Source organism: Saimiri boliviensis, chromosome 5 (assembly GCF_048565385.1).
Source record: "Saimiri boliviensis isolate mSaiBol1 chromosome 5, mSaiBol1.pri, whole genome shotgun sequence".
Classification (NCBI taxonomy): Eukaryota; Metazoa; Chordata; class Mammalia; order Primates; family Cebidae; genus Saimiri; species Saimiri boliviensis.
Window position 1 is genome coordinate 125,973,352 of NC_133453.1, and position 24,221 is coordinate 125,997,572.

Consider the following 24,221-nt stretch of genomic DNA (forward strand, 5'->3'; position numbering starts at 1 on the left):
TGCGCGTGTTAATGAGCTTCGTTCAGCGTTACAGTGCCGCTGCCCGTGAGCTCAGTGTTCGTGAATTGACCGTATCAGCCTCATTGCTGGGCCCACACAACCTCAGAACTGTGGTCACTTTAGGGCTGCACACTTTTTTAAATTAAACTTTTTATTTGTTTATTTATATGTGTGTGTGTGTATATATATATATAATTATTATTATTATTATTATTATTATTTTTTTTTTTTTTGAGACGGAGTTTCGCTCTCCTTACCCAGGCTGGAATGCAATGGCGCCATCTCGGCTCACCGCAACCTCCGCCTCCTGGGTTCAGGCAATTCTCCTGCCTCAGCCTCCCGAGTAGCTGGGATTACAGGCACGTGCCACCATGCCCAGCTAATTTTTTGTATTTTTAGTAGAGACGGGGTTTCACCATGTTGACCAGGATGGTCTCGATCTCTTGACCTCGTGATCCACCCGCCTCGGCCTCCCAAAGTGCTGGGATTACAGGCGTGAGCCACCGCGCCCGGCCAGTTTCTTCTTTTGAATGGTGTCTGGCTAGTCTGTTCGTTCATGGGCATCGTGTTGGTGCTGTATTCCTGAGAGGCTGTGGGGTTACGGATTGGGGTTAGAGGCTGTGGGCTGTGCTCTGTCTGGCACTATTTGCTGCATTAAGGAGGCAGTCTTTTGGATTTTCATTTTTAAAATTTGTATTTTTTATTATTTTGTATTTTTTGAGACAGGGTCTCGCTCTGTCACCTAGGCTGGAGTGCAGCCATGACCTCCCTGGCAAGCAGTCCTCCCACGTAAGCCTCCCAAGTAGCTGGGACTGCAGCCAAGTGCCTGGCTAATTGTGTTTATTTTTTGTGGAGGTGGGGTCTCTCTGTGTTGCTCAGGCTGGTCTCGAACTCCTAGGCTCAAGTGATCCTCTCACATCAGCCTCCCAAAGTGCTGAGATTACAGACTTGAGCCACAGTGCCTGGCCTGGTTTTTCATGACACGAATACAAACTCTGATTGTTTCAGTTTCACCAGCCCCACGTAGCTCTCAGGTCTTCAAAGGCAAAGCCGGTAAGGGACGGAGAGGAAAGAGCAGAGTGGCCTGGGACACACTGAAGGAAGGAGGGGAGGCCGCTGTGGAGCTCAGGGACCTGGAGGGAGGGCCGGGGGTGGGACAGGGCACACCGCTGCACGCTGCTTTCCTGAGGTGGCCACCTGACCTCTGACTTAGAAACACAGTGGATTCACGCCAGGCCACTGTGGCCGTCCCGGTTCACGGCTGGAGTGTGGAAATACCTGACCTTTGCTCTCTAGGTGACATGTGACCTGGACGGCTGATCAGCTCCAGATTCTAATGAACTCTCCTCCATGTCAGGCTTTTTTTGTAGGCCCTGGAAACAGACTGGGAGAGCCGATCCCCATTTCCAAGGCCCACGAGCACATTTTTGGAATGGTCCTGATGAACGACTGGAGTGGTAATCACTGGCCCTCTGCTCCTGTGGAGACGGGCGGGAGGAGGCTGGGGATGTGGGACAGTTTCATAGCAGCCAAAGATGTGGCGCTGGTCCAACGTGGCAGGTGACGCGGTGACTGAGAGCGTGGGTTTGGGTATCAGGCAGACTTCCAGCTCTGAGAACTCAGGCCATTCACTTAACCCCTCCGAGCTCCAGTCTCCTCATGAGTGGAGAGGGACGTGGCCGACACCGTAACTAATATTTACTGAGCACTTACGGCTCAGGCCCTGTGCTTAACACCCGACATCTGTCCTCCTGCTGGTCCTACATGGTATGTGCCGTATTATCATTCTCATTTTACAGATGAGAAACTGAGGCACAGAGAGATTTGAATTAGTTCTTGAACTACGATTTGAAGCAAAACAGTCCAACGTCTCAGCCTGAGCTCTCAGCCCTTTGCCGCACGTCGAGGGAAGGTGGCACCGTAAGCTCCAGGAATTGTCTCTCTCATAGTCTGGAGATGAGTTTTCCCGCCACTTCCTGGGACTTATGGTGCCATCTTCCTCCCATGTGTTGCAAAGGATCGCCATTTGGTCATCCTTCTGTTTGCTGTAACCTGGCACAGTGTCCTCAAAGAACCTCTGTATTTGGTGTTGAATGATCTCGCCCCTTGGTCCGGGGGCAGCCTGGCTGGGCTGAGCTTTGTGGAGAGGGCTGTGCTGGGTGCTTCGCTCCTTGGTCAAGGGCAGGAGGAGGTCTTGGAAGAGGCCCTGATCAGCCTTTGTAAGTCCCGCGTCTGCCCTTCTTCTGCAGCACGAGACATTCAGAAGTGGGAGTATGTCCCTCTTGGGCCATTCCTTGGGAAGAGTTTTGGGACCACCATCTCTCCGTGGGTGGTGCCCATGGATGCTCTCATGCCCTTTGTTGTGCCTAACCCAGAGCAGGTAAGCACACTCTCTGAGGAAGCCCCCAAATCCAGCCCTGCTGCCTCTGAGGCTGCGTGCCCACTGAGTGGACATGCCAGGCATGCACACCTGCATCGGGAGGGAAGCTCTGTGCCCACGGCATGCCCACAGCAGAGTGCCGGGGAGTTCCCAGCCACAGTTACCTCCAGGCAGCCATGGCACCATTCTCCTTTATGGTTTCCCCGACCCTGGCACGGTTCTTGGAGGAAACACAGAATTTCGTAACCTCAAGAATCTTCCAACACCAGGGGAGCTGGCCCGCGGGTGGAGAAAGAGTCCTGGCAGGAACCAGCATTGCACAGCCTCCCAGGGCGCCATCAAATCGTGCTGTGTGCAAATGGCGCCGCCCGGAGCCCAACTCTTAGAATGCACTTTGGAGCCCGCAGCGAGGGCGTCCTGGCACCACTGGGCCCCGTCTCAATCCTCCCTTCTCAGCCTGTTGCAGTCTGCCCCACTCCATCTCTGGCAACACCTGGCCAGAGTCACCTGGGTCCCGATAGCCAGTGCCATGACCTTGTGTCCCCTTCAGCATGGACTTCCTGTGGCCCCTCTTGTTGACGTTCCCTCACCCCTTGGCTTCTGGCATGTGACCTGTCCTCGTCCTCCAGTGTCTCTGGGTCCCCACGATGCCCCTCTCCAATTCTGACCTCTTTGTGGGGATCCAGGCCGAGCTCCCCGCCATGTGCACGTCCTCCCTTGAGCGGCTCCGCACCCACGTGCTGGGGGCCTCTCCCACCACCTGGGACAGCGCCCGCACCCACGCTGCCCTCCCCTGCTCCTTGGCCTCTGGGGCCATCTCCTATTTGCTGAGCTACAAACAACCTGAGGTCTTCCCCTGCGAGCCGGTTCCAGCGGCGTCCTGCAGGGCTTTCATGCTCGCCCCTTACTCTCTCCTCACTTCAGCACCCCTGCCCCCCGCCGGGCGTTTTCAGCCCCCAGGACTTGATTTTCTCTGTAGCCAGCAGTGGTCTTTCTAGTCTCCCTGGGGCTGCAAGGCCACAGCCTCACCCTGCTTGTCCTCCAGTCATCTGCCCTCTTCGGGGTCTGGTCACCGGGCTTTGCCCTGGCTGTGATGTCTGGGCTCCCCTTCCTCCGTGGCCGTCTTCCCGAACACCATTTATGTCCAAGCATCACTACTGTTACCCCTTCTGAACTATTATTTACTTAACATTTTTCTTCAGAGTAGCTCCCAGCTTAACACTTAATCATATATTAAGAAGGAAGCTTTGAATTCCTACTGGCATCACTAGCTGCACCATTTCATAACAATTAAAATCACCAAAAACGATCTCATGTCCCACTGTGACTCATGTACCATGCTTTGGAAAACACTGCTTTTGGCCGACGGGCAGACGCTCTGGCCCAGCCATCCAAGCTGCCCACCTCCTAGCTGGCTCCAGCACCAGCCGGGGCTGCCCGCCTCTGCTGTGACCCCTCTGCCTTCCAGGGTCCCTACGATGCCCTTTCAGACCCCTGCCTTTCCTCACAGGCCGCGCTTCGTTCCCCATCTCGGTCCATCTGCTGCCCACCTTCCCTTAATCTGCCTTCGAGTGGCTTTTAGGGACATCTCTGGTTTGACTCCTGTGACCTTTGACCTGGTGATGCCCCTTCCATGGCTGCTTTTCCTGGAGCCCCACAGTGTGATCCACTCACTGCTGTTAAGGGACGCAGCGCTGGGTCCCTGGAGACGGAACGCTCCTGCTGTCTCAGACCCTCTGCCTGGGGGACCCGGCTGGTCTGGGGCCCAGCTTGGGTGAGCTCAGCCCACCTGCCAGTGACCTCTGTGCTGTGCTTTGCCCTCCCAGGACCCCAGGCCCTTGCCGTATCTCTGCCATGACCAGCCCTACACATTTGACATCAACCTCTCTGTTGCCCTGAAAGGTATGTCGTGGGAGGATTGATGTGACCAGGAGCTCTGAGGGCATGTGTGTCCGTGTGCCTTGACCTGAAGGCTCCTGAGCTTTGGCACGGGTTGGGGCACATGCTACAGCCCTGGAGACTGCATGGCTCTTCTAAAGGAAAGAGGAAGGGAGGGGATGCCCTTGTGCTCACTGGGTCCACAGGGCGTTGGCATCTCACTCGGCACTCAATGATAGGGCTGGAAGCGGGAGTGCACGACCTCCATCTTCCACATCAACCCCCTCTCCAGCCTCCCCAGGGGCTGCCTGGCCCCTGCTCACATACCCCCGCTGACCCTCACTCCTGTGAGGGTCAGTTTCAGTGAGTGCCTTTTTGAAAGCCTGTCCTTGTGGGTCTGCTCGCAGGAGGCTTGGCTGAGTCCCTGGGGCCACACAGAGCCCGCGCACAAGGCCTCAGATTCCCACCCTGGGCCAACCCAAGAGCCTTGCAGACAGGCCCCCGATCCCCTCCCTGGGCCAGCCCTGAGAGAGACAGGGCCCACCTCTCCCTGTGGCTATTCAGCCCAGCTCCTCGAACAGCCCCGCAGGGCATTGGTGATAAAGAGACTGGCTCTGCAGGCCGTGACTGCTGCTCAGCTGTGGGACTTTGGGCAAGTTGCCCAGCCTGTCTGTGTCCTCGTTTGTCATCTGTGAAATGGGATCGTAACGGCCTGGATGTCACGGTGCATCGTGAGGGCCAAACATGTCAATTCCTGTAAAGGTGTAGGGCAGGGTCTATACCTAGGAAGAGTCAGGTGTCACTTCCAGTCCCACGAGGGCCCTCAGGTAGGGAGGGTCCTAGCCACACTTGGCCACGCCTCCTTTCAGCTCCATTCCTTTCTTCCATCTGCACACTCCAGGCTCTGCCATGTCTGTGTCATTGCCAGTTCCAGGGTCTCAGCCCTTCATGAGGCAGTTCCTGGTAGGAGGCTCAGTACCCTGCCAGAGCACGGAGCTGTCGCCGTGGGAGCAGGATGCTCCACAGAGGGCTGCCAGGAAGAGCCTCCTGGCTGCCCAGGGCCCTCTGGGAAGCCGTGCTGAGCCTCTCTTTCACATTCCAGGTCGGGAAACTGAGGCTCAGAGAGGAAAAGGATTCACCTGAGCCACCTATCTGGCTGATGGCAGGGCTGGGACTCATCCCAGTGTCACGAGTTCTAGGCTAGCCTCCTGCCACCCATAGTGCGTGCTTGGAGTGTACTTTCTGTCTGGTTTCATTCTAGATATTTCTTTCTGGTTGCCTAGAGGTGAACCCACCTGGGGAGGGCACTGGTGGAGAAAGGACTAGATGAGACAGAAAGCGCGGTGTCCGGAGATGTAGTCACGTACAGTTCTGATGTCCTGAGATGGGATCTGGGCAGAAGGGTCTGGGGAGGAGCAGGCTTGGGGGACCCAGACCTTGCATGGCTGAAGAGCACACCTGTTCTGTGCCACCTCAGAGGGGAAGTTAGGATCCAGGGAAGAAGCCAGGTTTTGAGGAAGTGGAAGAGCTTTCTACTTCTTAGCGCTGTTCAGAAGTGGAACAGCGACAGCCCGGTACCTTGTGAGCGTGTAGTAGGTGTTTAGTAAACATCGTTTTGTACATTGTGAAGTGGCACGCTGCTCATCTCTGGAGGAGCATGGCGGGGGACAGATGGTCCAGCTATCCGGAGGGCTCCTGAGGGGACAGCAGATTATCCTCGATCAAAGATCACAAGTAGCCTCCAAATGGTACACTTGTCTCCAGTGGATCTGTGGGTGCTGGGATCATTGCGTTAAGAAGGATTATGAGGCTGCATCTGGACCCAGAGCAAATGTGTGCTGTGATCAGTTAATGCTGCCTGCTGTGGGCGTGGGAGGAGGAGGTGATACCTCCTTTCATGCATTGGCCAACCCTGGACATCCCGGTTCTGATGTCCTGGGAGCTGATTGTTTCACGGACTCTAAGTGAAATCACGTTGGACAATGGGAAGCTTCAGCCACAGAACCATTCTTTTTTTATTTTCCTCCCTGATGAATGGAATTAAGTCTTCATTGATATTGCTTCTCTTTCCATCAGGAGAAGGAATGAGCCAGGCGGCTACCATATGCAAGTCCAATTTTAAGGTGAGTTTTGACACTGATCAGACTGCTTCTTAGAATTGAGGGGAAGAGAGACTTTTCTTCCTGTCAGGAACAGGAGGAGAGCATTCCTTTTGGGATGTGATGATGGTTCAGCCTGTGGGCCTGGAGCTTCCACGGCCTGTCTCTTTCAGAGTTCTCTCAAGATAGAGGCTGCATAAATGTGGCCAGTGGTATTCTCGGGGGACAATAGGTGTTTCTGTATAGGTCTAGTCCCTGGTTTATCCTGTCCTGCCAGGGGCTGTATTCAGGAGAGTGACTTATTTATTTATTTATTTTTTGAGACAGTTTCGCTCTTGTTACCCAGGCTGGAGCACAATGGCGCGATCTTGGCTCACCGCAACTTCTGCCTCCTGGGTTCAGGCAATTCTCCTGTCTCAGCCTCCCGAGTAGCTGGGATTACAGGCACGTGCCACCATGCCCAGCTAATTTTTGTATTTTTAGTAAAGACGGGGTTTCACCATGTTGACCAGGATGGTCTCGATCTCTTGACCTCGTGATCCACCCGCCTCCGCCTCCCAAAGTGCTGGTGACTTATTTTTTAAGTGAACTTTTAACTGAAGCACAATACACATTGATAAAAAATGCACACATTACTGTACTCCCAGCACTTTGGGAAGCTGAGGTGGGAGGATCACTTAAGCCTAGGAGTTTGAGACCAGCCTGGGCACCATAATGAGACCTTGTCTCTGCAAAAAAATTAAAAAATCAGCCAGGTGTGGTAGCATGCACCTGTGGTCCCAGCTGCTTGGGAGACTGAGGCTGGAGGATTGCTTAAGCCCAGGAAGTCGAGGCTGCAATGAGCTGTGATCACGCCACTGAAATCCAGCATGTATGACCGAGCCAGACCCTATTTCAGAAAACAAACATTTAAAAAGTATATATTATACATGTACAGCTTGAGGGGTTTTCCTAAAATGAACGTGCCTGTGCAGCCAGCACCCAGCTCAGAAACAGGAAATTTCCAGCACCTCAGCAGCCCCCTGGGCCCCTCCAGGTCACTTTTCACTTCCTCCGGCAAAGGTCACTCCTCTCCTGACCTCTATTTCCATACATTAATTTTTTTTTTCTATTTTTCAGTTTTGTAGAAACGGAATCCTACAGTACCATGTATTCTTTTCTACTGGCTCGTTTGAGTGTTGTATTTCTGAGATTCGACCCTGTTGCCCTTTGCTGTGATAGCCCATTTTTCTCCTTGCCTTATAGTGTTGCACTGGATAAATATTCCGCAATTGACTTATTTTTTAAGTCACGTCAATTCCACAGTGGATGGACATTTGGCTGTCTCCATTTTTTTGGCCTATCATAGAGTTGCCGTGAATGTTTTAGTGCACACGTTTTTGTGCACATATATGCGCATTTCTGTTGAGTGTATGTCCAGCAGCAGACTAGCTGGTCATCGTGTACACGTGGATTCAGCCCAGTAGCGCTTCCAGACAGTTTTCTGAAGTGGTTCTACCAGTCTGTACTCCCGCTAGCAGCGTGTGAGCGTTTTGGCTGCTCCTCATCCTCGTCAGCTCTGGGGGTGTTTGCCTTTTCCTTCGAACCACGCCGGGGATAGTGACTTCGGTCTGCATTTCCCTCCTGACTCATGAGCTGGGCATGTTGGTCATCTGTTTATTATTCATTTGTTTCCTGATCTTTTGAATATCTCCCGAATCACTGTATTCCCAGTCCCCCTAGTTTCCCATCTACTGTAATATTATTCTGGGTTCCTCAGGCTAGTAAGAAGAAATAAAGGGGTCTCCTTACGGGAACTTGTGGACAAGAATCCATCTCTCGGGTTTCCTATGCCGAGATGTTGTGGCTGTAGGAATGTGGGTGTGAGAAGCTGTGGCCTGGGGCAGGCGTGGGCGTGCCTTGCCTCTGAGCATCTCTGTGGGCATCTCCTTGGTCTCCTCTGCCCACAGCCTGACCTCCGTAGTTCTCCCTCGATCCTCGGCCGGCCCTGATACCATGTTTGAATCATTCAGCTCCATTGCCCCATGTCCACGCCAAGGCCTGGAATGGGAGAGTGGGAGTGAGGCCTTTGCTCATGAGAAGCCCATGCGGGACTGGAGGGCGTTCCCAGGGCCAGTGCAGTGTTGGACACACGGGCATGCTGCGGGCTGAGGGACTGAGCAGCGAGGTCAGCCCTGAGGGGATGCTGCTTGGAGGAGGTGGTCGCGCAGGCTTGAGGTAGCGGAAGAGCTGGAGGTCGGAGCTGGTGATGGAGATGGCAGAGCTTGGGGGAGGCCTCTGGGCAGCTCTCCAGGACAGCGTGCCCTTGCTCTCAGGGACTGAAGAGACCTGGCTGGGGGAGCTGGGGACCAGGGAAAGGCCAAGGAAGGCTGTCGTGAGCAGGGCGGGCTGTGCCTAGCTGCCTCCGGGGTGCGGGGCTGAGCTGACTCCGGGGTGCGGGGCTGAGCTGCTCCAGGGTGCGGGGCTGAGCTGACTCCGGGGTGCGGGGCTGAGCCTGCAGCTGCTCATTCCACCTCGTATCCATCGCCCGCAGTACATGTACTGGACGATGCTGCAGCAGCTCACTCACCACTCTGTCAATGGCTGCAACCTGCGGCCGGGGGACCTCCTGGCTTCTGGGACCATCAGCGGGCCGGTGAGTACCCATCTGCACTGAGGGCTGCCCACGCAGAGCACGCCTGCTCCCCATGTAGCCCCGAGGGTCCTCAGCTCACCCTCAAGAAGGGGTTTCAGGCCTGAGGTGGGCGTGGCACACAACTCTGTCTTCCTCATAGCCTTCCTCTCTGGGTGCAGGAGGGGCTTCTCATCCAAATTCAAACCTAAAGAGATGGTGCGAGAGCGGCAGCCTGGGTCTGTGCCTCCATGGGGAGCATTGCAGTGACACCTGGGGAGGAGTCAGGAGATGGCCGTTGTGTCTTGGTTGTCACCATGTCACACTGTACCCTCCCAGGGTGAGGTGGCCATGCAGCTGTGCCCCTTCCCACCCACCCGTCCCCCTGTAAGTCTGCGGGAGTCGCAGAACCTTCAGAGATGTGCCCGTCACTGCCCAGGGGGCCTGGCTGAGCCCTGTTGCTCCCAAAGCTGTGGCTTCCTGACGGGAGGGTATTAAGGATCATGGGCTCTGGGCAAACTGCAGCCTCCACAGCGGGGGTGGGGTGGGCGCTGCAGGAGGCACTGGGCACTCTGATCGGGGATTCACTGATTCCTAAACAAGCGATGTCTCTAGTGAAGGAAGAACAGGCTGTCCCCGCAGGAAGAACGGGCAGAGTTCCAAGTCTCGAGGGCACCTCTGCAGTGACCCACCAAGGCCGAGGCAGGGTCTCTGAGGGGCATGCGGTCCCCCTGCCACTGCTGGGGACTCTCAGGTCTTGCTGAGCAGGGTCCATGCCAGAGCCAAGGCATACATTCATGTTACCCCTTCTTCCCTTTCCTGTGATGAAGGAGCCAGAAAGCTTCGGCTCCATGTTGGAACTGTCATGGAGGGGAACGAAGCCCATAGAGCTGGGGAACGGACAGACCAGGAAGTTTCTGCTGGACGGGGATGAAGTCATCATAACAGGTGAGGGCTGCCAAACCTCACGGCTCGGCTTCCTCTGCGCCCGCCGTGCACTGTTCTAGCCGTGGAGCGCTCCCACCTGGCCACAAAGCCATCTGTCCTAAAGCATCGTCACTCTGCCTCCCAGAGTCTCTGTCTGCTTGTTCTGTGCTTCCCCACAGCCATGGCGACCCGGGACGTCAAGAGTGAGTCTCCCCAGGCCAGAAATTCTGTAGACATTCTGCTTGGTCTCCCTGCTCTCTGAGCAAAGTTATAAAATACTGGCAGGTTCCTCAGGGTCTCGACTTTGCAGCAAACCCCCTGTGCAGAAACTCAGTGGCCTATGACTAGGATCAAGGAAGGTTCAGCTGAGTTAGTGACTGAGGCTTCTCAGCAGCCCATTCGAAGGAGGTGAGGGTGCCTTTTAAGTCTTCTGGGGATGGCGGGGCGGTGGGGTGGGCGGGGAGTGGAATTCTGCTTACCACATTTTCCTAATAGAGGGGAAGGGCACCATAATGGTTGGGAAAGAGTCAAGTTGAACTCCCAGGTGCCCCGCCAGCTGCGTGACCTTCATTAAGTTATTTAACCTTTCTGAGTCTCAGCTTTCCTCATCTTTAATTTTTTTTTTTCAAGATGGAGTCTTGCTCTGTCACACAGTCTGGAGTGCAGTGGCACCATCTTGGCTCACTGCAACCTCTGCTTCCCAGGTTCAAGCGATTCTCCGGCCTCAGCCTCCCAAGTGGCTGCGATGACAGGCCTGCTAATTGTGTATATGTCAGCTTCCCTGCTTAACTAAGAGCTTGTAATAGTTTCCTAGTACATCCGGCTAATTTTTGTGTTTTTAGTAGAGGTGGGGTTTCACCATGTTGGCCAGGCTGGTTTCGAACTCCTGACCTTGTGATCTGTCCACCTCGGCCTCCCAAAGTGCCGGGACTATAGATGTGAGCCACCACACCTGGCCTTCCTTATCTTTAAAATGGAGCAAATGCAATAGTTAACCTCACAGCATTGTTATAAAGATGAAATGAACTCGTTCGTTCCCTTAGTAGACATTTATTGAGTGCCTACACTGAGTCCCATCCTGGAGTTCTGGTGATGAAAAAGACAAATGAAGTCTGCTCTTCTGGGTTTATGTTCCAGTGTCGTCATGACTGTACCGTTTCACAGATGAGAAAGCGAAGGCATAGTGGGGTTAAATGACTTGCCCAGGATCTTGTAGCCAATAAATAATGACATCTGTTTCCCCTCCAGGCAGTTTATCTTCAGAACCTCCGTGTTTAACACCTTTGATAGTGTCTAAAGCACTTATCAGAGGGCTTGTTACCTTGTGAGTGCTTAAAAATGGTGATGATGGTCAGCTTTTCATAGTCATCTTTATTGCCATTGCTGTTTTTTCCAGAACCCAGTTTTTAGAAGGATGTGCCTCTTGACCCCTTCTTCTTCTTTTTTTTTTTTAGACAGAGTCTCACTCTGTCGCCCCGGCTGGAGTGCAGTGGGGGGATCTTGGCCCACTGCAACCTCCGCCTCCTGGGTTCAAGTGATTCTCCTGCCTCAGCCTCCCAAGTAGCTGAGACTACAGTCGCGTGCCACCACACCCAGCTAATTTTTGTATTTTTAGTAGAGATGGGGTTTCATCTTGTTGGCCAGGGTGGTCTCGATCTCGTGACCTTGTGATCTGCCCACCTCGGCATCTGAAAGAGTTGGGATTACAGGGGTGAGCCACTGCACCCAGCCTGGTCCCTTCTTAATGGGATCCCTACATGAAGGGCAGGAATCAGCGGCACCTGGTGGCCCACGGAGCAGCCCCCCAGGGCGAGGTGGTGCCTGGCTTCTGCACTCAACACTCCGTGTCCTGCTCTCCACCCGCTGACCACACATTTCCCTCGGGATGCCTGATGGTCACCCGTGCCCCTCCTTCCTTGACTGTCTTGGTACGGCTGACAATCTGTGGGCTGGAAACTGGCACCCATTTCATCAGCACTATCGGGCATTGTTGGAAAATGCCCTGCCGTCTCTGTGCCGCGGACCCACTCCACAGCACCACCCTTCCAGGCCTGGAATCCTGGAGGAGCTTTTGCACCAGGCCTCTACAATCCATCCTGCTCATGGTGCCTGAAGAATGAGGCTTCATGTTTGCTTTTCCCATTGCTCTTCTGCTCAAGGTCTTCTCACAGATCCTGTTTCATCAGGTCAATATCCTCCTCTCTGAATCTGCTCTACGCACTCAGTTCTGTTCTAATACGTAACCCTCTGTGATAAGGGAGCTGCTTTTCTCATTGCCTGCAAACCTTCGGATATATGCTGGCTCAGCCCAAATGTTGCCTTCTCTGCTTGCTCAGGTAGAATCAATCTCTCTGTCCTCTCTGCTAGCAATTCATGGAAGACACAGAATTCTGATTAATTGTGATTAAAACGTGTCAGTTTCCATGCTTAACTAAAAGCTTGTGTTAGTTTCCTGTGGCTGCAGTAACATAATACTGCAAACTTTGTGGCTTAAAACAACCAAAACGTATTCTCTCACAGCTCTGTAAGGTGTAAGTTCAAACCACACGTGCTGGCAGTGCCGCGCTCCTGGAAATTCTGGGAAGGGTCTGCTCCTTGCCTCTCCCAGCTTCTGGTGGAAGCCTCTATGGCTTGTGGTCACATCACACGGATCTCTGCCCCCATGGTCACATCTGCCTCATCTCCTTTGCCTCTCTCTTATAACACACACGTGACAGTATTTGGGACTCACCTAGAAGTCTCCTCATTTTAACATTCTAACTTAATCACATCTCCAAAAAATGTACCATATAAGGCAACATTCACAGGTCCTAGGGATTTAGGTTCTGATGTCTTTGGGGACTATACATTCGTCCACTGCAGAACCCTTGGAGAGCAAAGTTCAGTCCAAGTAGCAGCCACGTGGAGCATGCTCAGTGTGGCTGTTGGTTAGTTCATTGAATCAAGTGGATTTGGTAGAGAAGAGGCAGGAAGAGCTCAAAACAGCATATGATACCCATTATTAGGCAAAAACCCATTTTGCTCCCATTTCTGCAGCCTAATTATACCTCTCTAATTCGAATTTGACAATATTTACCGAATCTCTGCTAGGGGCCAGCCATATTGTAGGCATGTCCACCTTCCTTATTTCATTTTTTTTTTTTTTTTTGAGACAGAGTTTCGCTCTTGTTGCCCAGGCTGGAGTGCAATGGCGCGATCTTGGCTCACCGCAACCTCCGCCTCCTGGGTTCAGGCAATTCTCCTGCCTCAGCCTCCTGAGTAGCTGGGATTACAGGCACTTGCCACCATGCCCAGCTAATTTTTTTGTATTTTTAGTAGAGACGGGGTTTCACCGTGTTGACCAGGATGGTCTCGATCTCTTGACCTCGTGATCCACCCGCCTTGGCCTCCCAAAGTGCTGGGATTACAGGCTTGAGCCACCGTGCCTGGCCACGTGTTCTTGACATTTGAGTCAGAGAAGGCAGGAGAAAGAAGCCAAGACGCCCTGAGAGTCATTTCCACGTTTGTTTGTGTCCACAATGCCTTGCTCCGAAGGATTTTTGGAGGCCAGCAGAAGAATTCAGGGAAAGGCAGTTCCTTGGCTCTGAGGAAGCACATGTTGGCAAGTGGAGAGGGAAATGGGAACAGATGGGCGAAATCCCCTGGAACCAAGAAAGAAGAATTATAATTTGCTAAGAGGAGAGGCATACATTATGTATTCATACAAAGAAAAAAAAGAATTTCTCAAGTGAGTGCATATTGCTGAAATTTGGGCTGTGTGTTTACGGGGGAAGGGAGGGGACAAGCAGAGGAGCGGGTAGGTGGAGGCGGCGTGTTAGCTGTGTTACCTTGTGCAAAGGTTTCCTGAGAGCCGCCCGCGTTCCATGACCTCTCCGGGCGCATGGTCCTGCTGGGCTGCTTTCTTGCTTGAAAGCCACACGTCGTTTCTTCGGCTCTTCCTGGCTTTTCTTTTCCTTCTCCGACTGTACTAGCCTTATGGCTGCCTCTCATTTCCCTGCTTTCTCATCACGGATGTTCATTTCCCCTATCAATTTCTTTTTTTTGAGACGGAGTTTTGCTCTTGTTACCCAGGCTGGAGTGCAATGGCGCGATCTCGGCTCACCGCAACCTCCGCCTCCTGGGTTCAGGCGATTCTCCTGCCTCAGCCTCCTGAGTAGCTGGGATTACAGGCACGCGCCACCATGCCCAGCTAATTTTTTGTATCTTTAGTAGAGACGGGGTTTCACCATGTTGACCAGGATGGTCTCGATCTCTTGACCTCGTGATCCACCCGCCTCGGCCTCCCAAAGTGCTGGGATTACAGGCTTGAGCCACCGTGCCCGGCTCCCCTATCAATTTCTAACCACTGTAAACGCGATGGAACATTCAGAAGTGCTGCCCTAGCCAACACAGCAGCATTTGCCACAGACCAGATACCTGCGGTACATTTCCTCTCTTTTTTTTCGAGACAGAGTCTCACGCTGTCGTCAGGGCTGGAGTGCAGTGGCGCGATCTTGGCTCACTGCAACCTTCACTGAACTCTTGAGTTCAAGTGATTCTCCTGCCTCAGCCTCCCAAGTAGCTGGGATTACAGGCAAGCACCACCACGCCCAGCTAATTTTTGTATTTTTTTTGTAGAGATGGGGTTTTACCATGTTGGCCAGGTTGTTCTCGAACTCCTGACCTCAGGTGATCTGCCCACCTCAGCCTCCCAAAGTGCTGGGATTACAGGTGTGAGCCACCGTGCCCAGCAATACATTTTCTATTCCAAACAAGGCAGCTACTTTTATTATCTCTATTTTTCAGATGTGGAAACTGAGGCCCAGAAAGGTGCATACTTACCCAGGATCTCACAGGCGATAAAGGTTGGAGCCAGGGTTTGAACCCAGGCAGCTGGGCTCCAGGAGCTGTGCTCTGAACTCTTGTGTCCTCTTGCCTCTTTAAATGGCGCAATGAAATTCTGATTTCTGAGTCCAAAAAACCACAAAATGTTCAGCAAGGGAACAGGGGAAGTAAACAAACCAATCAACATCAGCAAAATCTCTGATGGTCGTGGTGTAACTCATCCATCTCCTAGTCTCGCTCACAAGCCCCATCTGGTGTTCAGTTTGCAACTTGCAAGAGTGAGTTCTTGCAGGCGCTTGCACTGGCGGCTCTGCACGGCTGCACACGTGCGCTTCTCACTCTCCTTCAGATCTTTGATGTGCTGATAGCTGTGGTTGGTTGTGGCTTCTTTCTTGGTATCTGCCATTATTGGGAAACAACATCTGAGCCAAAGTCTTCCGTTTCTTTCCCTGCGTCTCTCAGTGGTGTGTCGTCCCCCTGGGCTTCCTGGGTCTCTGTTTATTCCCGTTTCTCTACCCAGCGTTATCGCTTCCCTTGCCTGGTACGGAATTCCTGGGCAAGGCTGGCAGGGGTCCCAGGGTGTAGAAGTGATGACCCTTCTCCTTCAGGGCCATGGTCGGGAGAAGGCTCTTTAAAAATGCCGCAGTTCTGAGTTAGTTGTTTTGATGGATGTTTAATAAATTTCTGCCGGGAGCCAGTTTTACTTTAATAGGCTTTTTTTTTTTTTCCCCCACCAGTGGTGTGGCTGTTTCTGAGCATTGAGATGGAAAAGTGATTGACAGGAAAATAATGAAACTGAGCAACAGAATAGGCGGGGGTGTCGCTCTCAACAAAGGGTGTCCCTGTGGGTTGTCAGCATGTGGGTCTTGGGGTGCATCCAGCTGGGGAGGCTGGCTCGCCTGTGCTGGTACCAGGGAGGGGGAGAGGCCCCAGGACCAAAACTTCTGGGGATGCCACCGAAGTTTTCAAGCTGCTGCCTTTCCAGAGAAGGAGAGTGGTCAGAGCGGCCTGAGCTGGGAGGCCTGTTCAGAGGAGACAGGCTGGGTGAGCGGCTGCTGAGCAGGGACAGCCATGAGGACACCTCAGGGAAGCTGTACCCTTTTGGGCCGGGATGGCTCGTGGAAGATGTCGCTGACCCCATCGCATAGGTCCACCCTTGGTGTCTGGGTCCAGATGGCCATTAGCTTCTCCGCACTGTGCTCGGATTTCTTTCTCTTGGCTTCTGGGATCTTGTAATGCTTCATTGCTCCTCTTCACGTTGGGTAGCGGGAGGCACAGCTCCAGGTTTTGGGCTTGCTTCTAGCAGGTGAAGGGGTGCGTTTTTGTAACTCAGGGTCAGGGGCATCCTCAGAAGTGGCGTTTGCCTCCATCCTGGGCCTGGTGCCTTAGCGGTACCCTGGCACTGCCTTTTCTGGCTTTCACGTGGCCTGGGGCCCTTGAGAAGCAATTCAGTCCAGGTGTCAGAGGGCCTCTGTATAGATTTGATTCTGATAAGTGACAGTTGCTGAAAACTCCTCTGTGTCACCTCATTGCCTTTAGAATGACGTTCAAACCCCTTAGCATGGCTTCTCAGAGCCCTTGGTAACCTGACTTCTTAGGGAACCCCAAAGGACAGCCTCACTGTCCTTGGATGTGACAAATGTATCTCACGGCTGAACCTCCGGGCCTTTGAACATGCCCTTCCCTCTGTCTGGAATGCCTGTGTGTTTCCTAACGAACTCGTAGCTACCCGTCAAGGCCCAGCTCAGATGTCCCCCTTCCTGCCCCCTTTCCCTCCCTGCTCCTCATGCAGCACTTTGTAGGCTTTTCTCTGTATCTCTAATCCAGACCTGGCACTCCCTCTAAGTGGACGCCTCTCAAAGGAAGACACGGGCTTTTCTCTGCTTTTCCATCAGCCTTGTTAAAATGGAATTAAATGAATGCAGCTAATGTTTCTGAGATGTGCTGGGAATTCCACCCAAATATTTAGTCTAATCCTTACAGCCTTGAGAGATAAGCATTGCTTTTCTTGTTTGTAGATGAGGGAGCTGAGTTTTTTTTTTTTTTTGAGACAGAGTTGTTTCGCTCTTGTTACCCAGGCTGGAGTGCAATGGCGCCATCTCGGCTCACCGCAACCTCCGCCTCCTGGGTTCAGGCAATTCTCCTGCCTCAGCCTCCTGAGTAGCTGGGATTACAGGCACGCGCCACCACGCCAGCTAGTTTTTTGTATTTTTAGTAGAGACGGGGTTTCACCATGTTGACCAGGATGGTCTCGATCTCTCGACCTCGTGATCCACCTGCCTCGGCCTCCCAAAGTGCTGGGATTACAGGCTTGAGCCACCGCGCCCGGCAAGGGAGCCGAGTTCTGAAGTCAAACAGCTTGTCCCCTGCCACCCAGCTCATAATGATTACAATGGCTGACACTTACAGAGTATTATGGGCTGGACACTGTTCTCAGAGTTTCCTGTGCGTTTGCTTCCACCATCCTTGCAGCAGTACTGTGGGGTGGGCACTATCATTAGATCCATTGCACAGATGAAGAAACTGAGGTCTGGAGGGACCCATGGTCACAGAGCCAATACATGGAGGAGCCAGGCTTTGAATTCAGGCATCCTGGCTTCAGGCTAATGGGCAGAGCTAGGATTTGAACCCAGACCCATGTGGGAAGGGTTGACCACTGTATTAGTCTATTTTCACACTGCTGATAAAGACATACCCAAGGCTGGGTAATTTATAAAGAAAAAGAGGTTTAGCTGGGCGCGGTGGCTCACGCCTGTAATCCCATCACTTTGGGAGGCTGAGGCGGGTGGATCACGAGGTCAAGAGGTCGAGACCATCCTGGTCAACATGGTGAAACCCCGCCTCTATTAAAAATACAAGAATTAGCTGGGCATGGTGGCACGTGCCTGCAATCCCAGCTACTCGGGGGGCTGAGGCAGGAGAATTGCTTGAACCCAGGAAGCAGAGGTTGTGGTGAGCCGAGATCACGCCATTGCACTCCAGCCTGGGTAACAAGAGCGAAATTCCGTCTAAAAAAAAGAAAAAAAGAAAGAAAAAGAGGTTTAATGGACTCACATTGCACATGGCTGGGAGGCCTCACTGTCATGGTGGCATGGGAAAGGCACATCTTACATGGTGGCAGGCAAGAGACAATGAGAGCCAAGCGAAAAGCGGAAACCCCCTATAAAAACATCAGCTCTCATGAGACTTATTCGCTATCACGAGCCCAGCATGGGGGAAACTGTCCATGATTCAATCATCTCCCACCATGTCCTCCCACAACACATGGGAATTATGGGAGCTGTAATTCAAAATGAGGCTTGGTGGGGGACACAGCCAAACCGTGTCAGCCACAAGACAGCTGCTGAGCCTTGCAGTGCCTCTGAGGATCCCTGGCTGCGGGGTGGGCCCAGGTTTTAGTCCACGTGCCCCTGCCTGAGACTCTGCCCAGCTTCTGTGGAGGGTTATTCTTGTGTTTAAGATACGTGTGTGTGATTCTGATGGCACCTTCCTGCCTCGGGCCAGCTGTGTGCTGACGGGCACTGCCGCTGCCTAGGTGTTGATAAAGCCCAGCAACTTTGTGACTGATCCTTGTCCTCCTCTGTTCCAGGGCACTGCCAGGGGGACGGTTACCGCATCGGCTTTGGCCAGTGTGCCGGAAAAGTGCTGCCCGCTCTCTTGCCAGCATGAGATTTTTCTCTGCTCTTCTGGAAACAGGGCTCAAGCACCCCTCCCAGCCCTGTGACTGGAGTCCTTCCTCGGGCTGTAGGCCCGCACCTTCATTCAGTGACAAATAAAGCCATTGTGCTCGGAGGCCCATACAGCTGCAGGCTGATCTGCTTACAATCGTGATTTGATCCAGTGGGTCAAGGAGTGTACAGCTTCCCTGCCAGACATTCATTCATATGTTTTCTTACTCTTATTAGTGAGGTCTGGGGTCTCTGTGGGGTTTCTTATTGGACATCTCAGGCCTCCGGTTATCCCACAGAATACGGAAAGAGAGTGGGACCTGTAGTCATCAGGGTTCTCCGGAGAAATAGGCCGAGGAGAAAGAGAGTCATTGATGGATTGATTTTGAGCAAATTGGCTTAGGGGACTCTGGAGAGTGGCAAGTCTAAAACCTGCCGGGTGGGTTGCTGGCTGGAGACTCAAGGAAGAGCTGCAGTTTGAGGCTGAAGCAGTCAGCTGCCAGAATTCCCTCTTCCTCCGGGAAGTCAGTCATTGCTCGGTGAAGGCCTTTGACTTATTAGATGAGGCCCAGCTACACTGTGGCGGGTTGTCTGCCTTACTCCGCTGATTAAGTGTTAATTTCACCTAAAAAAAATACCTTCCCAGAAACGTGTAGAATAATATTTCAGCAAATAATATTTCTAGGCAAATGAATACATAAAATTGCCCATCACAGCAGCCTCCGTGTCCAGTATTACTTGGGGCTAACTGATGAGCTCATATGGGCTGCAGGCCTGGTTCCTGGGTCCTGTGGCTGTGTCTCCACACTGTAAGCTTTGGGAAGAGCCTCCGGGTCACAGGTGCACACTCGAACTGTGATGATGGCAGAAAAGGACCACGTTTTTCACCTTTTACAAGCCCACGAGAGTCAGGAGAGTGCCCTGTCTCTTCTGCCCCAGTCAATTGCACACAGGCAGCCCTGGTCCTGCCCTGGTCCCTGGGTGAGTACAGCAGGGGATATTGCCCAGTGACCTTCCCTGGGCCTGATGAGCCTTATACCAGGGGCTGGGAGGACGGATGAGGAGGCAGAGGACATCCATCAGATCATACCATTCATTCATTCATTCACTCAGCAAATCTGTTTTGGGCACCTTCTCTGTGTTCAGCACCATTCTAAGGACAAGAGGGATGACAATCAACAGAATAGCCCACGTGAAGCTTACGTTCAAGTGGAAAGAGACAGGCAATAAACAAGGAGAAGATATGACAGATGGTGACACGTTTTATGGACTGTTTGGGGATGTGGATGCTATTGCAAATGGGGTCAGAGAAGGCCTTAATCCCATAGTATTTTTCTGCTAGAGAGCTGAAGGGGTGAGGGGAGCAGGCTAGTTGGATATCTGGGGGCCGAGTCCTCCAGGCACAGGAATCAGCCAGTGCAAAGCTGGGAGAATGGAATATGCTTATCATTTCTAAAGAACATCAAGGAGGCTGGTATTTCTCTTTTACATAAAAACAATCTGGGGCGGGCGTGGTGGCTCACGCCTGTAATCCCAGCACTTTGGGGGATTACAGGTGGATCACGAGGTCAGGAGTTTGAGACCAGCCTAACCAACATGGTGAAACCTCGTCTCTACTAAAAATACAAAAATTAGCTGGGCGTGGTGGCACACGCCTGTAATCGCAGCTACGCAGGAGGCTGAGGCAGAATTGCCTGAACCTGGGAGGCAGAGGTTGCAGTGAGCCAAGATCGTGCCACTGCACTCCAGCCTGGGCAACAGAGCAACAGAGTGAGACTTTGTCTCCAAAAAAGCAATCTGGACAGTGTCATTAAAGATACCTCTGCTCTGCCATCCTCAGCCTGTGGTTTTCAGTCTCAGGGTTACTTCATGGTACTAAATGGCTGCTGGAGCTCCAACCAGTATACCTAAGTTCCAGGACAGCAGAAAGAGACAACAAAGAGGTGAGGACTGGGAGGATGAAAGGGCAGAAGAGCCCTCCTTCCTCCTGAGTTAGGCCACTTAAAGCAGCTTTCCTGGTAATCCCATACCACACATTCCTTACATTTCATCGGTGAGAATTTGGTCACAAGGCCACACCTCCTTACCAGAAAAGCTGGAAATATAGTCTTTCATCTAAACACATTGCTTGCCTTGTGAAAATTAGTTTGATGGCTCTAAAAGAAGTGGAGAATGGGTATGGGGTGGGGACAATTAATCTCTGCTACACGCAGGCTGGGAAGCATCACAGTCGGAGGCGGAACTGCTCTCAGTGGACTTTTCTTCCGAGAGCTCTGCTCCAGGGCCATGTTCCCCAGGGCTTTGCCAGTTTCAGTGGAAATGCTGTAAGGGGCAGATGTCAGCAGGATCTCCCAGATGCTACTCTCCAGATAAGAGTGATACGAACACTTCTTTGAATTTGGAAGACCAAAACCTTGCTCAGGATTTTTGTGAATTCCTGGGGCTTATGTTCCCCGGGCTACGTCTACTTCTGTTGACTCAGCTAAAACCCCCGCTCTCTAGGCTGTGTTCTGAGATTGTTCCTAAAGCTTTCTCTCTTGGCATCAACCTGCAGGAGTGACTCATCTTTTTCTCAAAGCCCTCCCCTGCACTTGGATAAAAGGCTCTCATGCTCCGCACAGTAGGGCTTTACTGGAGGTCTCTGGGTCATGGGCAAAGGCCACTTAAAATCATTAATCCACTTGTCCCTACTGGCACCAGAGAATGCCGACGTCATCTGTTGAGATCACAAGCCTATCCCCTTGTTGGGCATTTAATGCGCTTAAAGGGTTTGGTGATCTTGGGAGAACCCACCGGACTGTCCCAGAGTCTGAACCACACACAGGGCAGAAAAAACCAGAAGCGTTCTGGGCACCAGATTCACTTAAGAAACCAAACTGATGGGTGTTAGTGCCGGGTCCAGCCTGGGCTTTACATGGCAATTACTTTTGCTTCATCTTCGGCGACAAGCACCCCTGTTTGACTGTCTCCAGCTCCGGAAATGCTCACTGCCAGCGCCACGTGACAGGTGACTTTAATGGCCTTTAGTTTTGGAGATCTAATTTATTGAAACCTATCTGGGTGTAATAACGTGAAATAAAGAAACATGACTTTCAAGGCTGACTTTCCTTTTTGACAGTGGTATTTGAAGCACTTGAGGCTTGTTGACCAGGTGAATGGAGCTTGCAGATGGAATGATGGGTAATTAAGGCAGGCTGACCGTAGTTATGACTATGTCTTCCTTATTCATTCATATTCCATTTATTCTTCCTGTTTTTGACTAGTAGTGCATTCGAAATATACATGGATGACCGTAGAACTGAGAGGAGAATTCATCTGAAACTTTATCTGACCAGGAGGAACCAGCTCAGAGGCGTTTCTGGCAGGAGGGGCCCACCGCAGGGTGGCAGGGGAGCCAGGCTCAGAGGCACGCCACTGGGCTGGGCCAGGGCAGGCACTAGATTCCAGGGTCTGGGAGCCCCTGTCCCTGTTGCAGAGGGGAGTGGAGGAAGAGGAGCCCTGTTGCTCTCACTGTGGGACTTCTCTGTCCCGAGGCCTCTCACACATGCTGTACACACTGTACAAGAAATAAATACTTTTGACACACGACATTGAGAGCTCCCCTGGGGGTGAATGTAGACTTGAACCAAGACAATGTTTTTGGGGACAAGGGGACTGCAGGGATTTTTTCTGTTTTTGTTTTGTTTTGTTTTGTTTTTTATTTTTGAGAAAGGGTCTCACTCTGTCACCAGGCTGGCATGGAGTGGCACTATCTCTGCCCACTGCAGACTTGATGTCTCAGGCTCAGATGATCTTCCCACCTCAGCCTCCCAAGTACCTAGGACGGCAGGGGCACACCACTGTGCCCAGGTGATTTTTTGATTTTTTGTGGAGACGGGATCTCACAATATTGCACCAGGCTGGTCTTGAACTCCTGTGCTCCGTGATCCTCCCTCTTTGGCCTCCCAAAGTCCCGGGATTACAGGCATGAGGCACCATGCCTGGCAACTTTGGGATGTGAAGTATCATAATTAATATTATTTCAAAGATTCCTGACACCAAAATGGATCTCAAAAGTGGTTCTATTTTTACATTTTCTCCCTTTCTTTCTTTCTTTCTTTCTTTCTTTTTTTTTTTTTTTTTTTGAGACAGAGTTTCACTCTTGTTACCCAGGCTGGAGTGCAATGGCGCGATCTCGGCTCACTGCAACCTCCGCCTCCCAGGTTCAAGCAATTCTCCTGCCTCAGCCTCCTGACTAGCTGGGATTACAGGCACGCACCAACATGCCCAGCTAATTTTTTGTATTTTTATTAGAGACGGGGTTTCACCATGTTGACCAGGATGGTCTCGATCTCTTGACCTCGTGATCCACCCGCCTCGGCCTCCCAAAGTGCTGGGATTACAGGCTTGAGCCACCGTGCCCGGCCTCTCCCTTTCTTTAGTTGGGAAACATATTCCTTTTAGCAACCCTAGAAAAATGAATGTGGCAGGGTTGTATCCTGAAGCCCTGAGAAAAGCATCTTTTTGCATAAAATCTTTCAGTGACTTCACCTGGGGCAGGTGACTTCACCTGGGGCAGAGGAAGAATCCTTCCTCTCACACACACTGTTACTATCTTCAGGATTATAACTAGTTAGATCCTAGGATAACTAGTTACTATCTTCAAGATCATAACTAGTTAGATCCTAGTTTTGGCCAGAGGGAGAAGGGCAAGATAAACATGCAAACAGTTACAGAATCCTTCCAATTCGTATTATCCGGAGTCTAGTGAGCATGTACAGGAATAGATTCCAAGAGACTTAGACCAAGGAAGATGTAAGGTAGGAATTTATTGATGTTCCTATACTCGTGGAGGATTCTGGACTTAAGTTGGCTTGACCTGGGAGTGGGGTAAACTGTCTGCTGAGCTGATCTGCTTAGTTGGAATCTAAACTCAGCAAGTGTACTTCAGTCAGTGAGGTTGAGGTAACTGCAATTTCCCTGGAATCCTTCAGGGGAAGGAGCTTGGAGGCCCAGGGAGATGGGAATGTTGGAGTGGGTTCATTATGTTGCCCCAGAGCATACCTCTCTGGAGGGCCCGGAGGACAATCCCTGTAACAAAGCGTTAAGAAGTGTGTTGTTAAGGGGAGTCCTAGCATATATATATATATATATATTTTTTTTTTTTTTTTTTTTTTTGAGATGGAGTCTTGCTCTGTTGCAGGCTGGAGTGCAGTGGCGCAATCTCGGCTCACTGCAACCTCCGCCTCCTGGGTTCAAGCGATTCTTCTGCCTCAGCCTCCCGAGTAGCTGGGACCACAGGCACGCGCCACCACGCCCGGCTAATTTTGTTGTATTTTTAGTAGAGACGGGGTTTCACCATGTTGGCCAGGACGGTCTCGATCTCTTGACCTTGTGATCCACCCGCCTCGGCCTCCCAAAGTGCTGGGATTACAGGCGTGAGACCCCGCGCCCGGCCCTAGCATTCTTTTAAGAGCTATCCTCTGTAGGGTAGGGATAGCAATGGAAGTTGAGGCTGTAGTATTTGGTTCTCAGATTTGCATAGTTAACACGGAGTTCTGTGGACAGGGAGATGATTGGGTGGTGCTTAATCATAAGAGACAAGGTGAGTACAACTGCCATAAAAATCAGCGCAGACTGGCAGTCAGAATGTTCTGGACCACTGGGATCAGTGGTATGCGTGATTGACTCGTGGTAACTAGAAATGAAACAGATGCATCGCCTATACAGGCGGAAATAATTCTAGGTCTTATGGAACAAAATTTGACTTGGGTCGTGCTAGTGAGGACCATGACCATTTTTACACCCACACCTAACCCCATTCATAGACTTGGGTCCCTCAAGGGACAGAGAGC

The 24,221-nt window shown here is 51.9% G+C and overlaps 1 protein-coding gene across 1 annotated transcript in view; it reads left to right on the top strand.

Moving 5' to 3' along the window:
• The window catches only part of FAH (fumarylacetoacetate hydrolase), a 36,697-nt gene extending 18,178 nt beyond the window's left edge, over positions 1–18,519 (top strand). The window contains exons 8-14 of the mRNA XM_003921684.4: positions 1,358–1,457; positions 2,250–2,380; positions 4,207–4,282; positions 6,335–6,381; positions 8,891–8,992; positions 9,799–9,916; positions 18,309–18,519. Of these exons, the coding sequence (XP_003921733.1) occupies positions 1,358–1,457; positions 2,250–2,380; positions 4,207–4,282; positions 6,335–6,381; positions 8,891–8,992; positions 9,799–9,916; positions 18,309–18,388 (654 nt within the window). The 3' untranslated portion in view covers positions 18,389–18,519. The remainder of the gene's footprint in view (positions 1–1,357; positions 1,458–2,249; positions 2,381–4,206; positions 4,283–6,334; positions 6,382–8,890; positions 8,993–9,798; positions 9,917–18,308) is intronic.
• Positions 18,520–24,221: the final 5,702 nt, after the last annotated feature.